At 42.8% G+C, this 15,356-nt stretch overlaps 1 protein-coding gene across 2 annotated transcripts in view; it reads right to left on the reverse strand.

Moving 5' to 3' along the window:
- gstcd (glutathione S-transferase, C-terminal domain containing) overlaps positions 1–15,356 on the reverse strand; it is a 154,665-nt gene that overhangs the window by 18,012 nt on the left and 121,297 nt on the right. For both annotated transcript variants that reach the window (XM_068045774.1, XM_068045764.1), the window contains exons 6-8: positions 6,659–6,774; positions 4,378–4,422; positions 2,731–2,859 (exon numbers count right to left, since the gene is read on the reverse strand). In XM_068045774.1, coding sequence (XP_067901875.1) covers positions 2,731–2,859; positions 4,378–4,422; positions 6,659–6,774 — 290 coding nt within the window. The remainder of the gene's footprint in view (positions 1–2,730; positions 2,860–4,377; positions 4,423–6,658; positions 6,775–15,356) is intronic.

The following is a 15,356-nucleotide window of genomic DNA, read 5'->3' on the forward strand; positions in this document are numbered from 1 at the left end:
GTCATCCCTACCTGGTCTGGCCTATATGGGAGCTTGCTGTGCACAAAGTGGTTGCTGTGTTTCCTACATTACAACATTGACTACATTTCAAAAGTACTTCATTGGCTGTAAACCGCTTTAAAACGTTTGATGGTCATGAAATGCAAGTCTATCTTTTCTTTCTCTCTAAACTAAAGCAGAGCACTATTTTCCTTGCTTATGATGCATCACAATCTCTGCAGCAGGCACATAGGAAGCTCTGCATGGACCTCCTAAACATTCAGAGGTGTTTCGGCTTTTTCAAAAAATCATTTGACTATCCATATGCAGTACCAGGTTCTGTTTTCATAAAAATCTGTTCATGATTTATGAATTTTTAATCTAAGACTTGCAATTTTTTTTGCAATGACAATACAGAACCTAAAATAGCTGAAAACTGATTGCTAATTTGCTGCATAGCCTCCAAATGAGACATTTACAAAGCTTTGGCAGAACTGAGAGAGCTGTACAACAGAGGAACTCTTACAATATAAACTTTCACTGGAGCTCAGACAATGTTGTCATACAAGATATAAAGTCCTATAGCGATCAGTAGTTCAAGTTAACTATGGGGTTTGGTTTTGAAGCAACCCAAATACAGTATTTCATGGTAAAGGTGGTACAAAGCAAAAGACCGTATGCCAAGGAGATCAGTAGGCACCCGAGTCCGATTACTAGCATTCTGCCACCAACCATATCTGGGATGGCTATCCAGCAATAACTGAGGATCATGTCTCTGTAGGCTATAGGCCAGTCGATGGCACAGTTTCAGGGCTGTGTCATCTGCTTCAAGGACATCTGGAGTAACTTGCACCTCAGTGGCAATCAAGATCACCTCCTTCCTCAACATCGTTTTGCCTCTTTCCAGGCTAGCATAGGGATCAATGACAGAAATTGTCAATTTATTGCCCAGATATACATCAAACAAGTGACTCATGCATTGGTCAGCACTTTCATTTACTTTCTCACCAGCTGCCCAAAGTCACAGCATTATTGCATTTCCCAATGTGAGGGGTCATGGATAGCATTTCAATACCAAACCCGGCATCAGGTTCCTGCTCCTCCACTTGATCTTAATTGCATATACACTGTGATTGACAAAATGATAATGCCTGCAAGCTTATTGATTGTGGCCACTGAGATGCTGTTATACAAACACTGATGCAGGGTGCTGTGAGGCTCCGTCTTGTTCTGGGTCACCAATAGTGCTGGCAGATTGTTCCCACAGGTGTACCGTGACAGAAAAGGGACCAATGTTGGAATGCTGGCTCCAAACACATTGTCAAACAGAGCTCACGATACTAGATGCTAACTGTGCATGACAATTGTGTGCATGCCTGTGTTAGAGCTGGATCATTCTAGCACTGAACCTTGGGTATGCCTACAGTTTCCTCTTTCCTTCTTGTTCACTGTTTTTCATCAATATTAAAAGATGCTATTTATGCAACATAAAAAGTGTAAACAATAAAAAGGCATTTTGTACAGAACGTTGCAATCTACTTTAACCATTGTTGTCCAGAAGAAGTTGCTGACTATCCACGAGGCAATGACGACACCATTTTAGCCACATGCACTAATTTTAGTAGAAAACCCTTTACATAAACTGTCACAATTCAGGTAAATGTACTTCACACGTGTACATTTAATTAACAAACACCTATCATCATTCATTAAACAAGTGAAGCTTACAAAAACAATTGCAGACTCTGCTTTTCCCCTTACCATTTCACCAACAAACGCAAAAAAGATTAAAGTTCACATGCAAACACAGTGCGAATATGATCATTGAGATCACAAGCCCGATGATGGTGTCTATAACTCATTTTTTATTTACTAATCAGAAATGCAATTATCCACGTCTGGATTCCCAATTAGTTACATGTCTAGCAGCTAATATGTTGGACAACAGTGCCCTAAACTAATCGTACAGGTTAATGATAAGAAAAACTTCCACAGCTTTAATACCTACTCTAAGCTAATAAACAAGTAAGTGTGAAAAGTCGTACACACCAACAATCTCTGCTATGGAGAAATGGACAAAATTGAAACAGCAACGCCAACGCCACATGACTTCAACAGATAACACCTCTGGCCACAATGATTTCAACACAAATGCCCATAACAAGCTTTCCTCCAACAAAGACTTCTGAAAATAAGAGAATGGATTAGCTATGAGACTGAAATCGATAGCTCACAGTAATGTCAAAATGAACATTTCCATTCATTTACTATTTAACTAAATTAAAGCATTCATTCAGGCTGGTAGGTAGCCTTAATGTTATCATTTTATAAGTTACAAACACTAAAATTGCGGGATGTATTTTGTAAATGGTTGATGTAGCACAAGAGCAGAAAAGGAAATTTTGCTATTTTATTACTTATTAGTAAACTAATCAACCAGAGTGCTCAGCCTTGCTCACCATCTAATGACCCCTCTGGCGAGCGCATATCTGGACATCAGATGAGGACAAGAACAGGTTTGGTGGTGATACTCCCAAACGTTAAATAGCCTGTGACACACTATCAAGGGTTTACATGAAAAATAACCGCTTGGACAAATTACTTGGCGGGGGGGGGGGAGGGAGGGTCATCTGCCTAGGCTTGGGAAATTACACCCCAGCATGCCCGCTCCAGAAAAAAAGGGGCAAGAACTGGGATAGGGGAAGAACAATGTAGCCATTATTAAGCAGGAGTGTTGTGCTGTTAACTTACACCAATCTCAAATGGTCCTGTGAAATAATCCAGATTAGCCTGGACAAACCAGATGTTGTTTAATCCAAGGTCGTCACACCTGTCCTTGGCACGCAATAAGGATTCTTCTTTGTTCTCCACTAAAATAACCTGGAACACAGGACAACACCTAATCAGTAAGAAGCTCTTCTCAAGTATAAGCCTTTAAGGCACCAAGAATAGAAATTCATCTCCATTCATTTTATCAATATAATTTTTATGAATGTACAAGTTCTGTGGATGATTGGCTTTAAAAAAGTAAAAAACAAATCCATAATTTATCGAATGCCATCTTTTGGCCTGTAAAACGGAGTCAAAGCATACCGATAACAGTGGGACACCCTGCGCACAACCTGCGTAGGTAATGTGGGGTAGAGAACGTCACCTTGGTCATTTACTGTGGTGATCATGTGTAAGAGATTCAGGGTGAGATAATGGCTGGCTAACGTAGAATCTTTATTGCTATGAAATAAATTACTTATATATATATGAAAACTTGGTGCCAGAGGCTGGAAATATTTTGAACGTAAGCTGAAAAAGCAGATGGCTGGCATGTATTGCATGTACAGCTGCTGTGCTATATTCACTGAGTATTACCTTCTGATGGTGCAAAAAAAAGGCAATTGTGATTTGTAACTACTGCTAAATAAATAAAACAGTTCCAGAATAAATGATCTTTAGCTTGAAATTTTGGAAAAGGCACCAAAAAAAAGTCATTAATCAACATTTCCTAGGGTGCATGCCTCCAGAAACCCCATCACCCCCAACACTCCTGCAGGAAATAACCATCCGAGCTAACTTCTAGCTTTGAAAATGTCTAAATCCACCACAGCAGACTGTACTTCTGTGTAATTATTCAGCTGTTTCCCCCTCCAACATATAACTGATGAAATATTGAATTTAGCTGCAGCCCAATGAGTTCCCGTCCTTCTGCACTCCCAATATTTTCATTGGATTTCAGTTTTCACAAAAAAACAAATTAAGTTACAGAATGCAATCCCAAATTACTTTTAAAAAATCCAGAAATCCAACTAAATTAGAAGAAATTTAACCTATCCAGTCTCGTTGAGGTGGTGGCCTTGGTCATAGACATTTATTCAGGGTATCATTTTCAGTTACACATTGTTTCTTTGAATTGTCAGCTTTTTGGGGACTTTCTCAACCATTTGTAAGCCTTTTGTCATCATTTCTGAGTTTGGTAGGTTGGTAAGCCTACAGGCAACAGTGAACTTGATGTATTTCAAGACTTGGCTATGAGGTCAGCTGCAGATGTCATTCAGCAAACTCCCACCTGATGATGCTGGATGCAACGCAGAAAGAGAAAAGTGATTGTCAATCAAGAGACTTTTGTCTGAGTCTTCACTGAATCAAAGAGACCAGTATACAAATTTGGCCTAAAGCCCAAAGTATGAAACAATAGATCAGATGACCATTAGCATTTAAAAAAATGTTAGAACAGCTTTGCAATGCAGTTTTAGCTGCTTCCTGTAACTCATTGTTTGTGTAACTATGTGTTTGGCCTGATTACTGCCACCTGCATTTCTTACATCTTTTCAATGAGTCTTCATCTTGAGTTCTCATATTCATATTGGAATAAGAGGAGAGACTGACTGTTTTAAAATATCATACCTGGCATGATGGCAAAGTGTGAGCAAGGACGATCCCAACGTGCCCCTATGAACACAGGACAGATAAGTCAATCAGTGAACCACAACGTTTTTCGAGATCAGACCCGTATACTTTTGTGAAGGCAGATTCCTTTGTTTATCTGTCTGCCAGTCGAACTCTTGAGATCTTAAGCTTTGTAAGGTACAGAATGAAGATGAGCCGCCTGGTATTTCAAACTTCTGACTCAGCAGGTACAACATCTAAACAAATACCAAATTTGCAATGAAATTGTTTGAAGTGCTCCTATCATAAAACCAGGATCATTAACTACAAATTTTGGATCAACAATTTCTTCTTTTAAAAAAAGGACGGATATCCTACTTTTCTCCACAATTAATGAGCTGCAAAGAAAATTACATTATCAGAACTCACACCTTTCGCAGCCATGTATTCCCGCAGCTTCACAAGCTGTGAGCTTCATTAATTGTAGAATAATCTATTACATAGGAATATTGCAACAGGAGTAGGCCATTCAGCCCTTCAAGCCTGTTCCTCCATTCAATCAGATCATAGTTGATCAGTTTCAACTTTATTTCCCCACCTTTGCTCCATATCCCTTGACACCCTTATCAAATAAAAATAAATTTTCTCCTGCTCTTTTAACTAAGAAGTGATTTTGGGTACAAAGTTACAGCCCATGAAAATAATTCTGCTGCCTTCAATATCAGCTGCAAAAACCAGTACAAAGAATTATCGCCATTAACTGTTTTTATATTTATTTCTGTTGGGTTTTTTAAGTTTGACGTTTGGAATGGAAGTGCTGAGGCTACAGCTTTGCAATAAAACAAGGTACTTCAATATTATCTTAACTGAATATTATACAGTGGCTATAACATTTAAAGCAAACAGAATGTGACTTTTAACATAATAACAAAAGAAAGAACTTGCATTTATATACAGTGCCTTTCACAACCTCAGGACCTCTGTTTACTGTGTTACGACCATGTGAGAAGGGGTCTAAGGGTTCTCTCTCAGCCTTTGCCTGGTTTAACCGCAACAGGGTTTAATTTTAGAAACACTGCTTGTAGCCCCCCTCAAAGAATCCTTGTTTACTGCTCCAATTGTAAGGCAAAGAAATCAGACAGGTTTCCTTAGATTTAAACAAGAAAGGTGGAAGTTTATTAATTTTAAACTCTAATCCGGTTAACAGCTACGAAAATGCGACACGACCATGCTAGCATGCATACGCGATAAACACACACGCAGATAGAGACAGAAAAAGTAGAAAAGAATCAAGGGGAAAAGCTTGAGGCAATCTCGGGATTATAATTACAGTCCATAAAGTTCAATGTGGAGTCTTTGGCTGCCGGTAACTCCTGCCGCTCGTTGGGGCCCAGTTCACGCTGCAACTTGTTTCGATGTCGGAGTCTTTTTTCTCTTGAGGTTTACGTGTCTTCCGTGAGTCCAGTGGATTGGGAGGAAGTGAGAGAGAGACAGCAGGAGAGAGGCTTGCTTGTTCCAGCTTCAGTGGCAAACTGCCTTCTGTTCAAACTGTCCTGTGTCTCATTCAAAATCCTGGATCAGTTGGTTAGTTATGTGACCAGCAAGTTTAACCAGTCCTGTCTTTTGTGGACTGTATCATCTTAGCAGTCCCTGGAATGCACTTCCTTACACCTTCAATGTCTGGTGGCCAAAATCCATTAGGGTCAATTGGATCAGGGAGTGCTGCTTTGTCTTCACAAGCATCGCCTCTTAGTATGCAAATATCCTCCAATCAAAGGTCTGGTGATCGCTTTAACAAGTCACTTCTTCACTCCAGCAACAGTTTAAAATCAATATTCATTAGGCAAAATTAATATGCCTCATCCTTGATAGGTGGGGATCTGCATGATAACTACCATTACAGTTCTTTTGAAGTGTAGTCACTAGTGTAATGTAGGAAACACAGCTGCCAATTTGTGCACAGCAAGGTCCTACAAACCTTGTTAATGACCAGATAATATGCTTTAGCAATGTTGGTTGAGAGATAAGTATTAACCAGGACTCCTCTTCTCTTCTTTGAAATAGTGCCACAGGATCTTTGACATCCAGGACAGATGGGGCCTTGGATCAGTGTTTCATCTGGAAGATCATACCTCTGCTATTCAACAACAGTGCCAGTCTAAATTTTGTGTTCAACGCTCTGGAAATGGACTTGAACCCATGGTCTTCTGATTCAGATAGCTGCAGGAACAGAAATGTTCCTACTGTGTACTCAATGCATCGCAAGGATAGTATAGTTATACCTTTAAAAATTACTTACACCACCACTGCAGAAATCAACAATAGTATCACCAGGCTTGGCCAGCTTTGTCACAATGGAGATAATGTTGTCCAACTGTTGCTGCTTCCTTAGGGCACGCTCAGAGGAGAGCTTTCCTGGAAGGACAATTCAATGCAGAAATAATAGCATCTATGTCAAAGGCCAGACAGAATTTCAGTTAACAAGTGCCTTACATTTCCAGCTCTCTGAAATCACTGCTGCTCTGTGCAGCAACAGAACGATAAAAGTGAGCTGCCTAGCATTTTAAACTTCCAATTTCAGCAGGTAATATATCTAAAAAGCTCAAGTTTACAACTAATACTTTCAAAAATTTCTCAGGTAATCAAATAAATAAAAACAAGAAATGCTGGAAATACTATGAGGGCGGCACAGTGGCGCAGTGGTTAGCACTGCAGCCTCACAGCTCCAGGGACCCGGGTTCAATTCCGGGTACTGCCTGTGTGGAGTTTGCAAGTTCTCCCTGTGTCTGCGTGGGTTTCCTCCGGGTGCTCCGGTTTCCTCCCACATGCCAAAGACTTGCAGGTTGATAGGTAAATTGGCCATTAGCAATTGCCCCTAGTATAGGTTGGTGGTAGGGAAAAATATAGGGACAGGTGGGGATGTGGTAGGAATATGAAATTAGTGTAGGATTAGTATAAATGGGTGGTTGATGGTCGGCACAGACTCGGTGGGCCGAAAGGCCTGTTTCAGGGCTGTATCTCTAAACTAAAACTAAACTCAGCAGATCTGACAGCATCTGTGGAGAGAGAAGCAGGTCAGTGACCCTTCATCAGAACTGGCAAAGGTGAGAAAGGTAATAGGTTTTAAACAAAGGGGGGGGGGGGTTGGGGCAAGAGATAATTAAATAAAAACTAGGGTAATAACTTCAACCTTTCGACCAAATGTTCTCTTTTGAACAAAGATGGATGGATTTTCTCCATAATGAATGGCACACAAATAAAAATACATTCTCAGGAATCATACATTTCACATTCAGGCATTCCCACAATTTAACAACCAGGTCATTAATTGTAAAATAAAATGTTTCAGACAAACACAATTTATTCTAGGAACACAGGAACAGGAATAGGCAATTCAGATTCTCGAGCCTGCTCCATCATTCTATTACATCATGGCTGATCTGAATCTCAACTCCATTTACCCAGCTTTTCTCCGTATTGCTTGATACCCACTGACTTAACGAAAATCTATCCATCTTGACTGCCCAAATATTAACTAGAGTGATATAATATTATTGTACAATTTATTCAGACTTACAGTGGAAAAATAAATAATGAAGATTGTTTGGTACTGCAGACAACCAGTATTGATCAAGTTTTAAATTTTTTTTCCCTGCTGTGTAGATTTTTGAACTGAAACACAGATAAGCGCATGCAGGAGTCAAAACATTTAATCTGCGAAGTATCTCCCGAACTCTTGAGGTAATGCAACAGAACTGCCAAGATATCAAACTTTAAACATACAGTTTTCAACATTCCACAGAAAACAATTTCCACAGATCATCGGCAACTTGACTACTGTTGCCATACAGTATGTGACCATTCCCTCCGCCCCCCCCCTTACTTCCTTACAATGTTATCCTTATAATGTTAATCTTATGCATGTATTTTTGGGGCATTTTAAAAAATGATTCTATTTCCAGTTCGAGTCTTTTCTACACAATAACTACACCAGGAAGGAATTCTTCTGCTGTTAAGTCTCACCTGAAACTCATTAATTTTACCCTACAGTTTGATGATCACAATCCTAGTTCAGTAATCAGTTTTACTTTCATATCATCTTGTAGACAGAGGGGAGAACAGTTAGGAGGGGGTGGGGAGAACAGTTAGGAGGGGGTGGGAGGGGAAGAGTTGGGGGGATGGGGGGCTGAAGAGTTGGGGGGCAGGGGGCTGAAGAGTTGGGGGGCTGAAGAGTTGGGGGGCGGGGGGGTGAAGAGTTGGGGGGCGGGGGGGTGAAGAGTTGGGGGGGCGGGGGGTGAAGAGTTGGGGGGGCGGGGGGTGAAGAGTTGGGGGGGCGGGGGGTGAAGAGTTGGGGGGGCGGGGGGTGAAGAGTTGGGGGGGCGGGGGGTGAAGAGTTGGGGGGCGGGGGGTGAAGAGTTGGGGGGCGGGGGGGTGAAGAGTTGGGGGGCGGGGGGGTGAAGAGTTGGGGGGCGGGGGGGTGAAGAGTTGGGGGGCGGGGGGGTGAAGAGTTGGGGGGCGGGGGGGTGAAGTTGGGGGGCGGGGGGGTGAAGAGTTGGGGGGCGGGGGGGTGAAGAGTTGGGGGGCGGGGGGGTGAAGAGTTGGGGGGCGGGGGGGTGAAGAGTTGGGGGGCGGGGGGGTGGAATTGGGGAGCGGGGGGGTGGAGTTGGGGAGCGGGGGGGGTGAAGAGTTGGCGGGCGGGGGGGTGAAGAGTTGGGGGGCGGGGGGGTGAAGAGTTGGGGGGCGGGGGGGTGAAGAGTTGGGGGGCGGGGGGGTGAAGAGTTGGGGGGCGGGGGGGTGAAGAGTTGGGGGGCGGGGGGGTGAAGAGTTGGGGGGCGGGGGGGTGAAGAGTTGGGGGGCGGGGGGGTGAAGAGTTGGGGGGCGGGGGGGTGAAGAGTTGGGGGGCGGGGGGGGGTGAAGAGTTGGGGGGCGGGGGGGTGAAGAGTTGGGGGGCGGGGGGGTGAAGAGTTGGGGGGCGGGGGGGTGAAGAGTTGGGGGGCGGGGGGATGAAGAGTTGGGCGGGTGGGGGGATGAAGAGTTGGGCGGGTGGGGGGGGGTGAAGAGTTGGGGAAAGAGTTGGGGGGTGGGGGGAAAGAGTTGGGGGGGGGGAGAGAGGAGGAGGAGGAGGAAAGCTGGGGAGGGGGCAGTAGGAGGGGGGAAGCATATGGGGTGTAAAATTCAACTTTGGAAGGGGTGCAAAACAGGTGGTGATGGACAGATTGACTGGCTGTATTTCCCTTTCCATATAACCAGTGCTCAATCTGCCATTTCCAAAGTTCCATTTCAGCCTCACAGGGCAAGAAGGCATGGAAATGTAAAATGGGCCAAGCCAAAGTTGAAAGTTCTGCTCTTGGTGAAGGTGTCTTGACCTGACCGTGACAGGTGCAATAACCTATGAAACAAACTAGTTTCTTGATTAACAGCCAGTCATTTGGCTGTGGAAATATATCGGCCTATAGCGTTGCTTACTCTTGGCATTTTATTATTTTAACATGCTAACATTAATCTTACAATATAAACCCTTACATTCAACAACACCTTGCATTTATATAGCGCCTTTAATGTAGCATAACGTCCGAGGAACATAACTGGAGTGTTAAACAAAATTATGCACAACACAATGTTCACACACTTTGCTACACAAACTCTGTATCTGCTACACGGGGTATTGGACTGGAAAATCAACCTCGACCAACTAGAAATTCAGTGGTGAACACATTGCTCATGCTGAGCTGCATCTCTTTGCTATTTTCTTTAGTGGCCTTGAAAAAGAAAAGACTTTCCTAGATCAAGCAGACCTGAACATTTCGCCACTCTTTAAAAAGTGAAAAGAAAAGTAAACTTCTGGGATTTACCAGCAGTGCACAGCATGGCGTTTCAGTGTAACCAGAGCTCCCTAATTCCAGTCGCACCTAGCTTCATTCCTGACAGCTGACAAACAGAACCTATCTAACTGTTAATTGGGAAAATAAAGACTGAACTTGTTCCCACTACTGAACAGTTTTATTTAAATTTGTCATAAACAAAAGGAAGGAGTTAATCAGATCATTTTTTTTATTGAGTTCTCATCCCTCATTATTTTTATTTATTTATTTAGAGATACAGCACTGAAACAGGCCCTTCGGCCCACCGAGTCTGTGCCGACCATCAACCACCCATTCATACTAATCCTACATTAATCCCATATTCCTACCACATCCCCACCTTCCCTCAATTCCCCTACCACCTACCTATACTAGGGGCAATTTATAATGGCCAATTTACCTATCAACCTGCAAGTCTTCGGCTGTGGGAGGAAACCAGAGCACTGGGAGAAAACCCACACGGTCACAGGGTGAACTTGCAAACTCCACACAGGCAGTACCCAGAATTGAACCCGGGTCGCTGGAGCTGTGAGGCTGCGGTGCTAACCACTGCGCCGCCCCTCCAATACAAACCTCCACATCCCTGCATCCACATCAAATCTAGTTTTAAAAATTTGATACTGGGGCATTGTGATACACTGAACTACAGAAATTACTCACTTACATTGAATTTACAGCACAGAAACAGGCCATTCGGCCCAACAGGTCTATGCCAGTGTTCATGCTCCACATGAGCTTCCTCTCACTCTCTTAATGTAACCTGATCAGCATAACCTCCTACTTACTGATGGTGAACTCACAGACCCTTGACTTTCCTGATGGTGATTACAAGATGTGGAGCTGCTGCCACTAGTAAGGCCATTTTCCACAGCGTTGCACTAATATGGTACTGAGAGCTATTTGAGTTTTACAATTTATCAAACATAAGCAACAGTGAGTGATTAACATTTGTAGTGAAAATCAAAACCAGAGGCCATCAATATAACAGTCACCAAGAAATCAATTAAGGAATTCAGAAGAAACTTCTTTACTGAGAGAGTGGTGAGAATGTGGAACTCACTACCACAGGGAGTGGTTGAGGTGAGTACTATAAATGCATTTAGATAAGCATATGAGAGATAAGGAAGTAGAGGGATATACTGATAGAGTTAGATGAGGAAGGATAGGATGAGGCTCGAGTGGACTGGTTGCACCGAATGGCCTGTTCCTGTGCTCTGTATTCTATGTAATTCAACTTAACATAACTGGAGACTCAGAAAAGAAACATCACCTCCAAAAAAGTCCATTACCTCTGGCCAAGGTGGAGAAAGAAAAATCATGGTCCATGTTTTACAGTCTATAAGTTTCAGAAAGCAAGTGAATGCATCAGTTTTAGGAGCCACAGAAAAAATGCATTATTAAGGAGGACCATTTTTTGCAGGCTCTTTAGAACAGATATACTGTAGAGTTTGCGATGATTTTATGTGGTTTTTGTCCAACACCAATGCAGAATCTGTAATATTGCATGACTTGTATCAAACTAATTCAGATCACATCAGAAGTAGTGCAGAAACTCAAAAGATCAGCCTCAGGCTCAGTATAACTGTGAGTGGTGCCAAGTTTAAAAACTTGTTGCATTTCCTTGAAGTTTATAATACTCAGAGGAAGAATGCCATTCGATCCGTCAGTGGATCCTCGCTGACCTCCACCTTGCCATAAACTTGTACTCATCCAAAACTCTCCTACCCACATCCTAACTCACATCAAGCCCCATTCACCAGTCATCCGTGTGCTCACTGACTCATTGTGCACATTGGCTCCCGGATCGGGAACGCCTCAATTTGAATATTCTCATCCTTATTTTCAAATCCCTCCATGGACTCAGCCCTCCCTTTCTCTGTAACTCCCTCCAGTCCTTCAACCCTCTGAGATTTCTGCGCTCCTCTAATTATGGCCTCTTGCGCATCCTCGATTTTCATCACTCTACTATTGGCGGCCATGCCTTCAGCCGCCTTGACCCCAAGCTCTGAATTCCTTCCATAAACCTCTGCAGCTCTCCACGTCTCTCCTCTTTTAAGATGTTCCTTAAAACCTACCTCTTTGACAAAGTATTTGGTCACCTGTCCTAATATCTCCTATGTGGCTCAGTGTCAAATTTTGTCTGATAAACCTCCTGTAAAGTGCCTTGGGATGTTTTACTATGTTAAAGGTGCCATAGAAATGCAAGTTGTTGTTGTCAGGATCATTCTTCCAGAGAAACCTTCTTCGAACATGTACTGAGCTATGACTGAGTGTGTGTGTGTATATTAAACAACACTCCACATTGTGAGAGCACACAATCATGGAAGTAGGGCAGTATAACACTGTGCTTCATTCACACTGTTTTCAAACTGGTGCCCACTGTATACAACTGCAGCACCTGATTAGTGAAGCAGCGATAAGCAATGTGTATTATATCATGGTGTTTTGTAAAAGTGGTCCATTGTGTACCCAGGTGAAATGTTTTGACAGGTAGCAGGTGTGGAGCAGTTCCTTTCACCTTTAGCCCTTTCTCTACCTGAATAAACAGGCACTGCATATATTTGACACAACAAATGCCGTTAAAGCATTTCAAACCTCAAAAATGCTTATCAGACAAGTTTAAATGGAGACAGAGAATAGAACATCACTCCACTATGCAGTGCTAAAGACTAGGCATGATGTGGGTCACTGACAAGACTTCAGCTCCCCATCAAAAGCCTAACCTCACAACAGCTCCCTTGGGTTTTGCCAGCATGACAATGTCATTCCATTCTCCAAGCTCTAATCTTATAACTTTCCATAGCCTAATTCCAATAGCATGGGAGTAAGATTCTGGTAACCTCGTGCATTGGGCCTGTGTCTGTAACAGGGCACATGGACACTGTAAGCAGTGACTCTCTTGTTCTCGTGACTCTCAACTTATTCAGTATACTTACATTACAACTGTGGAGTTAGTGTGAAGGGGTTTTGCCGTGCACTGATACTGCAATTGTAGTGTAGGTGCAGCCTGAATCTGCAGTCAGAGCCTGACCTGACACTGGACTCCCTGTACACTGGATTTACATTCTCCAGGTTTAGTGTCAGTGTGGAGCCAAAATGACTTTGCACCAACTCTAAACTGGCAGCATTGCCACAAGCACTGAACAGCTTCATACCCACGCTGAACTGTGGACTGCACAATGTCCTACCGACTGGCATGAGACTGCCTCCTCCAAACTTGGAGCGTGAATGCACCACGTGGAAAACTGAAAGAGAACTTCTGCACCAAAAACAGGAAGCTTAACAAGATTTTTCTTTCAGTAATCAACAGTATCTAAACTACGATTTTGATCTTCTTGAGCCGCACAATTGCAGTATTGTAGAATACTGTTAGAACTGCAAAAGATTTTGGTTTCCTTTCCGACTTTATTTTGTGCATGAATCTTATCAGATTTTGGGGGAGGGGGTGTTAGTCGAGGGAAATAGAATGTTTTGGATGTCAAGCATCCATCGTCAGCACCAAGGATTCCCAGATCAAGCAAGGACAATGTGCCTCAGCCCAAACCACAGCAGATTCTCCTCTCCAAGTGAAATGAGCCAATACCCATTAGGACTTGGCATTGAGACTGCCCAAATTCATCTCATTTACAGTTGCAAAACAAGGAGGAACTCCCATTCCATGAGAGAATCCCATGCTGTCGAGACCAAATCTACCAAAAGTAGGTAACACATGTATTCATGAGTGGTGCTGAAACAGCTAAGGATGAAATTGAAAAGAACCAAGAAATCTTAGTGGACTTCCGCTCAACATCTCCAATCAATGGAGAGCAGCAATCAACAAGCCCAAGTGTTGAATTCTATCATCAAAACAGTAAAATACAAGACAGAGGAAGCCGTGGTCAAACAGTATAGTGCTCTGTTCAGGACACACCTCAAGTAGAGTGTCCAGGTATTAATTAATGAGACATGGAGACGTTCTAGCATCGGAGGCAGTGCAAAAAAAAGCAACAAGGCTTGATCCATGGCCTTAGAGGTTTCAATTATGAGGATAGACTGGAGAGATTGGTTCTTCAGCTTCGAAATGAGATGTCCAAGAGGTGATTCTATAGAGAAATATACAAGATTGTAAGGGAATGGAAATGGTAAAAGTGGCAAATTACTTTAAATTGAATTGCAAGGATAGGACAAAGGGGACACAAGTGTAAACGTGCAAAAGGCAAAATTAAGTGCGATGTCAGGATGTTTTTCTTCACAGAGAATCAGCAACATATGGAACAGACTCTTTGATACAGTAACGGAGGCAAAACTTGTGGAATCATGTACCAAACATTGTATAAAAAAGGTATAAAAAATTGGATGCTACACTGGGGTAGGGACTTTACTACCATTCTGGATGGATTAAAAAAATTGCATTTAAATAATACCTTTCACGACCTCAGGCTGTCCCAAGTCACTGTTGTAATGTAGGATGAACGAAGATGGGCCGAATGGCCCTTTGCATTGTAATTCTTTTGTGAGGCGAAAAGCCAGTGTTTAACCTACTGTACCACCCAGTGCCACAGATTACTAAAGAAACAATTCCAGACTAAAATATTTCTCCCCTCCTCTATATAGGAGAAAAGCAAATCATGGAAGGCATTGCCTGCTTGATAAGAAACCTACATATTTTTCCCTCATTTAGTCTGCTGAACACCTGTCACATAACCGATCAAAACTGGAAGAGATTCAACCAAGTGACACAAGCAGCAGGACCGTCAGCAGGTGACCGTCACCAAGGTAACGTATGGACCTCTGTATACTTGACTGGTCTGCAGATTTTCAATGTATCTGAAAGATTGACAGCAGAGTGAGCTGGTGGGGTGGGAACAAGAAGGCTGATGACCCACTGGGCCACAACAAGCATTAATAGATGGGTCTGGAAGTTACACTGGTCCACTGGTTCCTTTTTGTTTCATTAAGCAGTATGTGAAACTTGTTTTATTTCAGTCTCCACCTTTAGCATTCTCCCCTGCTAAACTCACCTGCATCCAAGTCTAGAATCAGCCACTAGGATGTCCAGTTCTGATGATAGGTCATAGACCTGAAACGTTAACTCTGCTTCTCTCTCCACAATGCTGCCAGATCTGCTGAGTATTTCCAGCACTTTCTGTTTTTATT

This window comes from Heterodontus francisci, chromosome 1 (genome assembly GCF_036365525.1).
Source record: "Heterodontus francisci isolate sHetFra1 chromosome 1, sHetFra1.hap1, whole genome shotgun sequence".
Classification (NCBI taxonomy): domain Eukaryota; kingdom Metazoa; phylum Chordata; class Chondrichthyes; order Heterodontiformes; family Heterodontidae; genus Heterodontus; species Heterodontus francisci.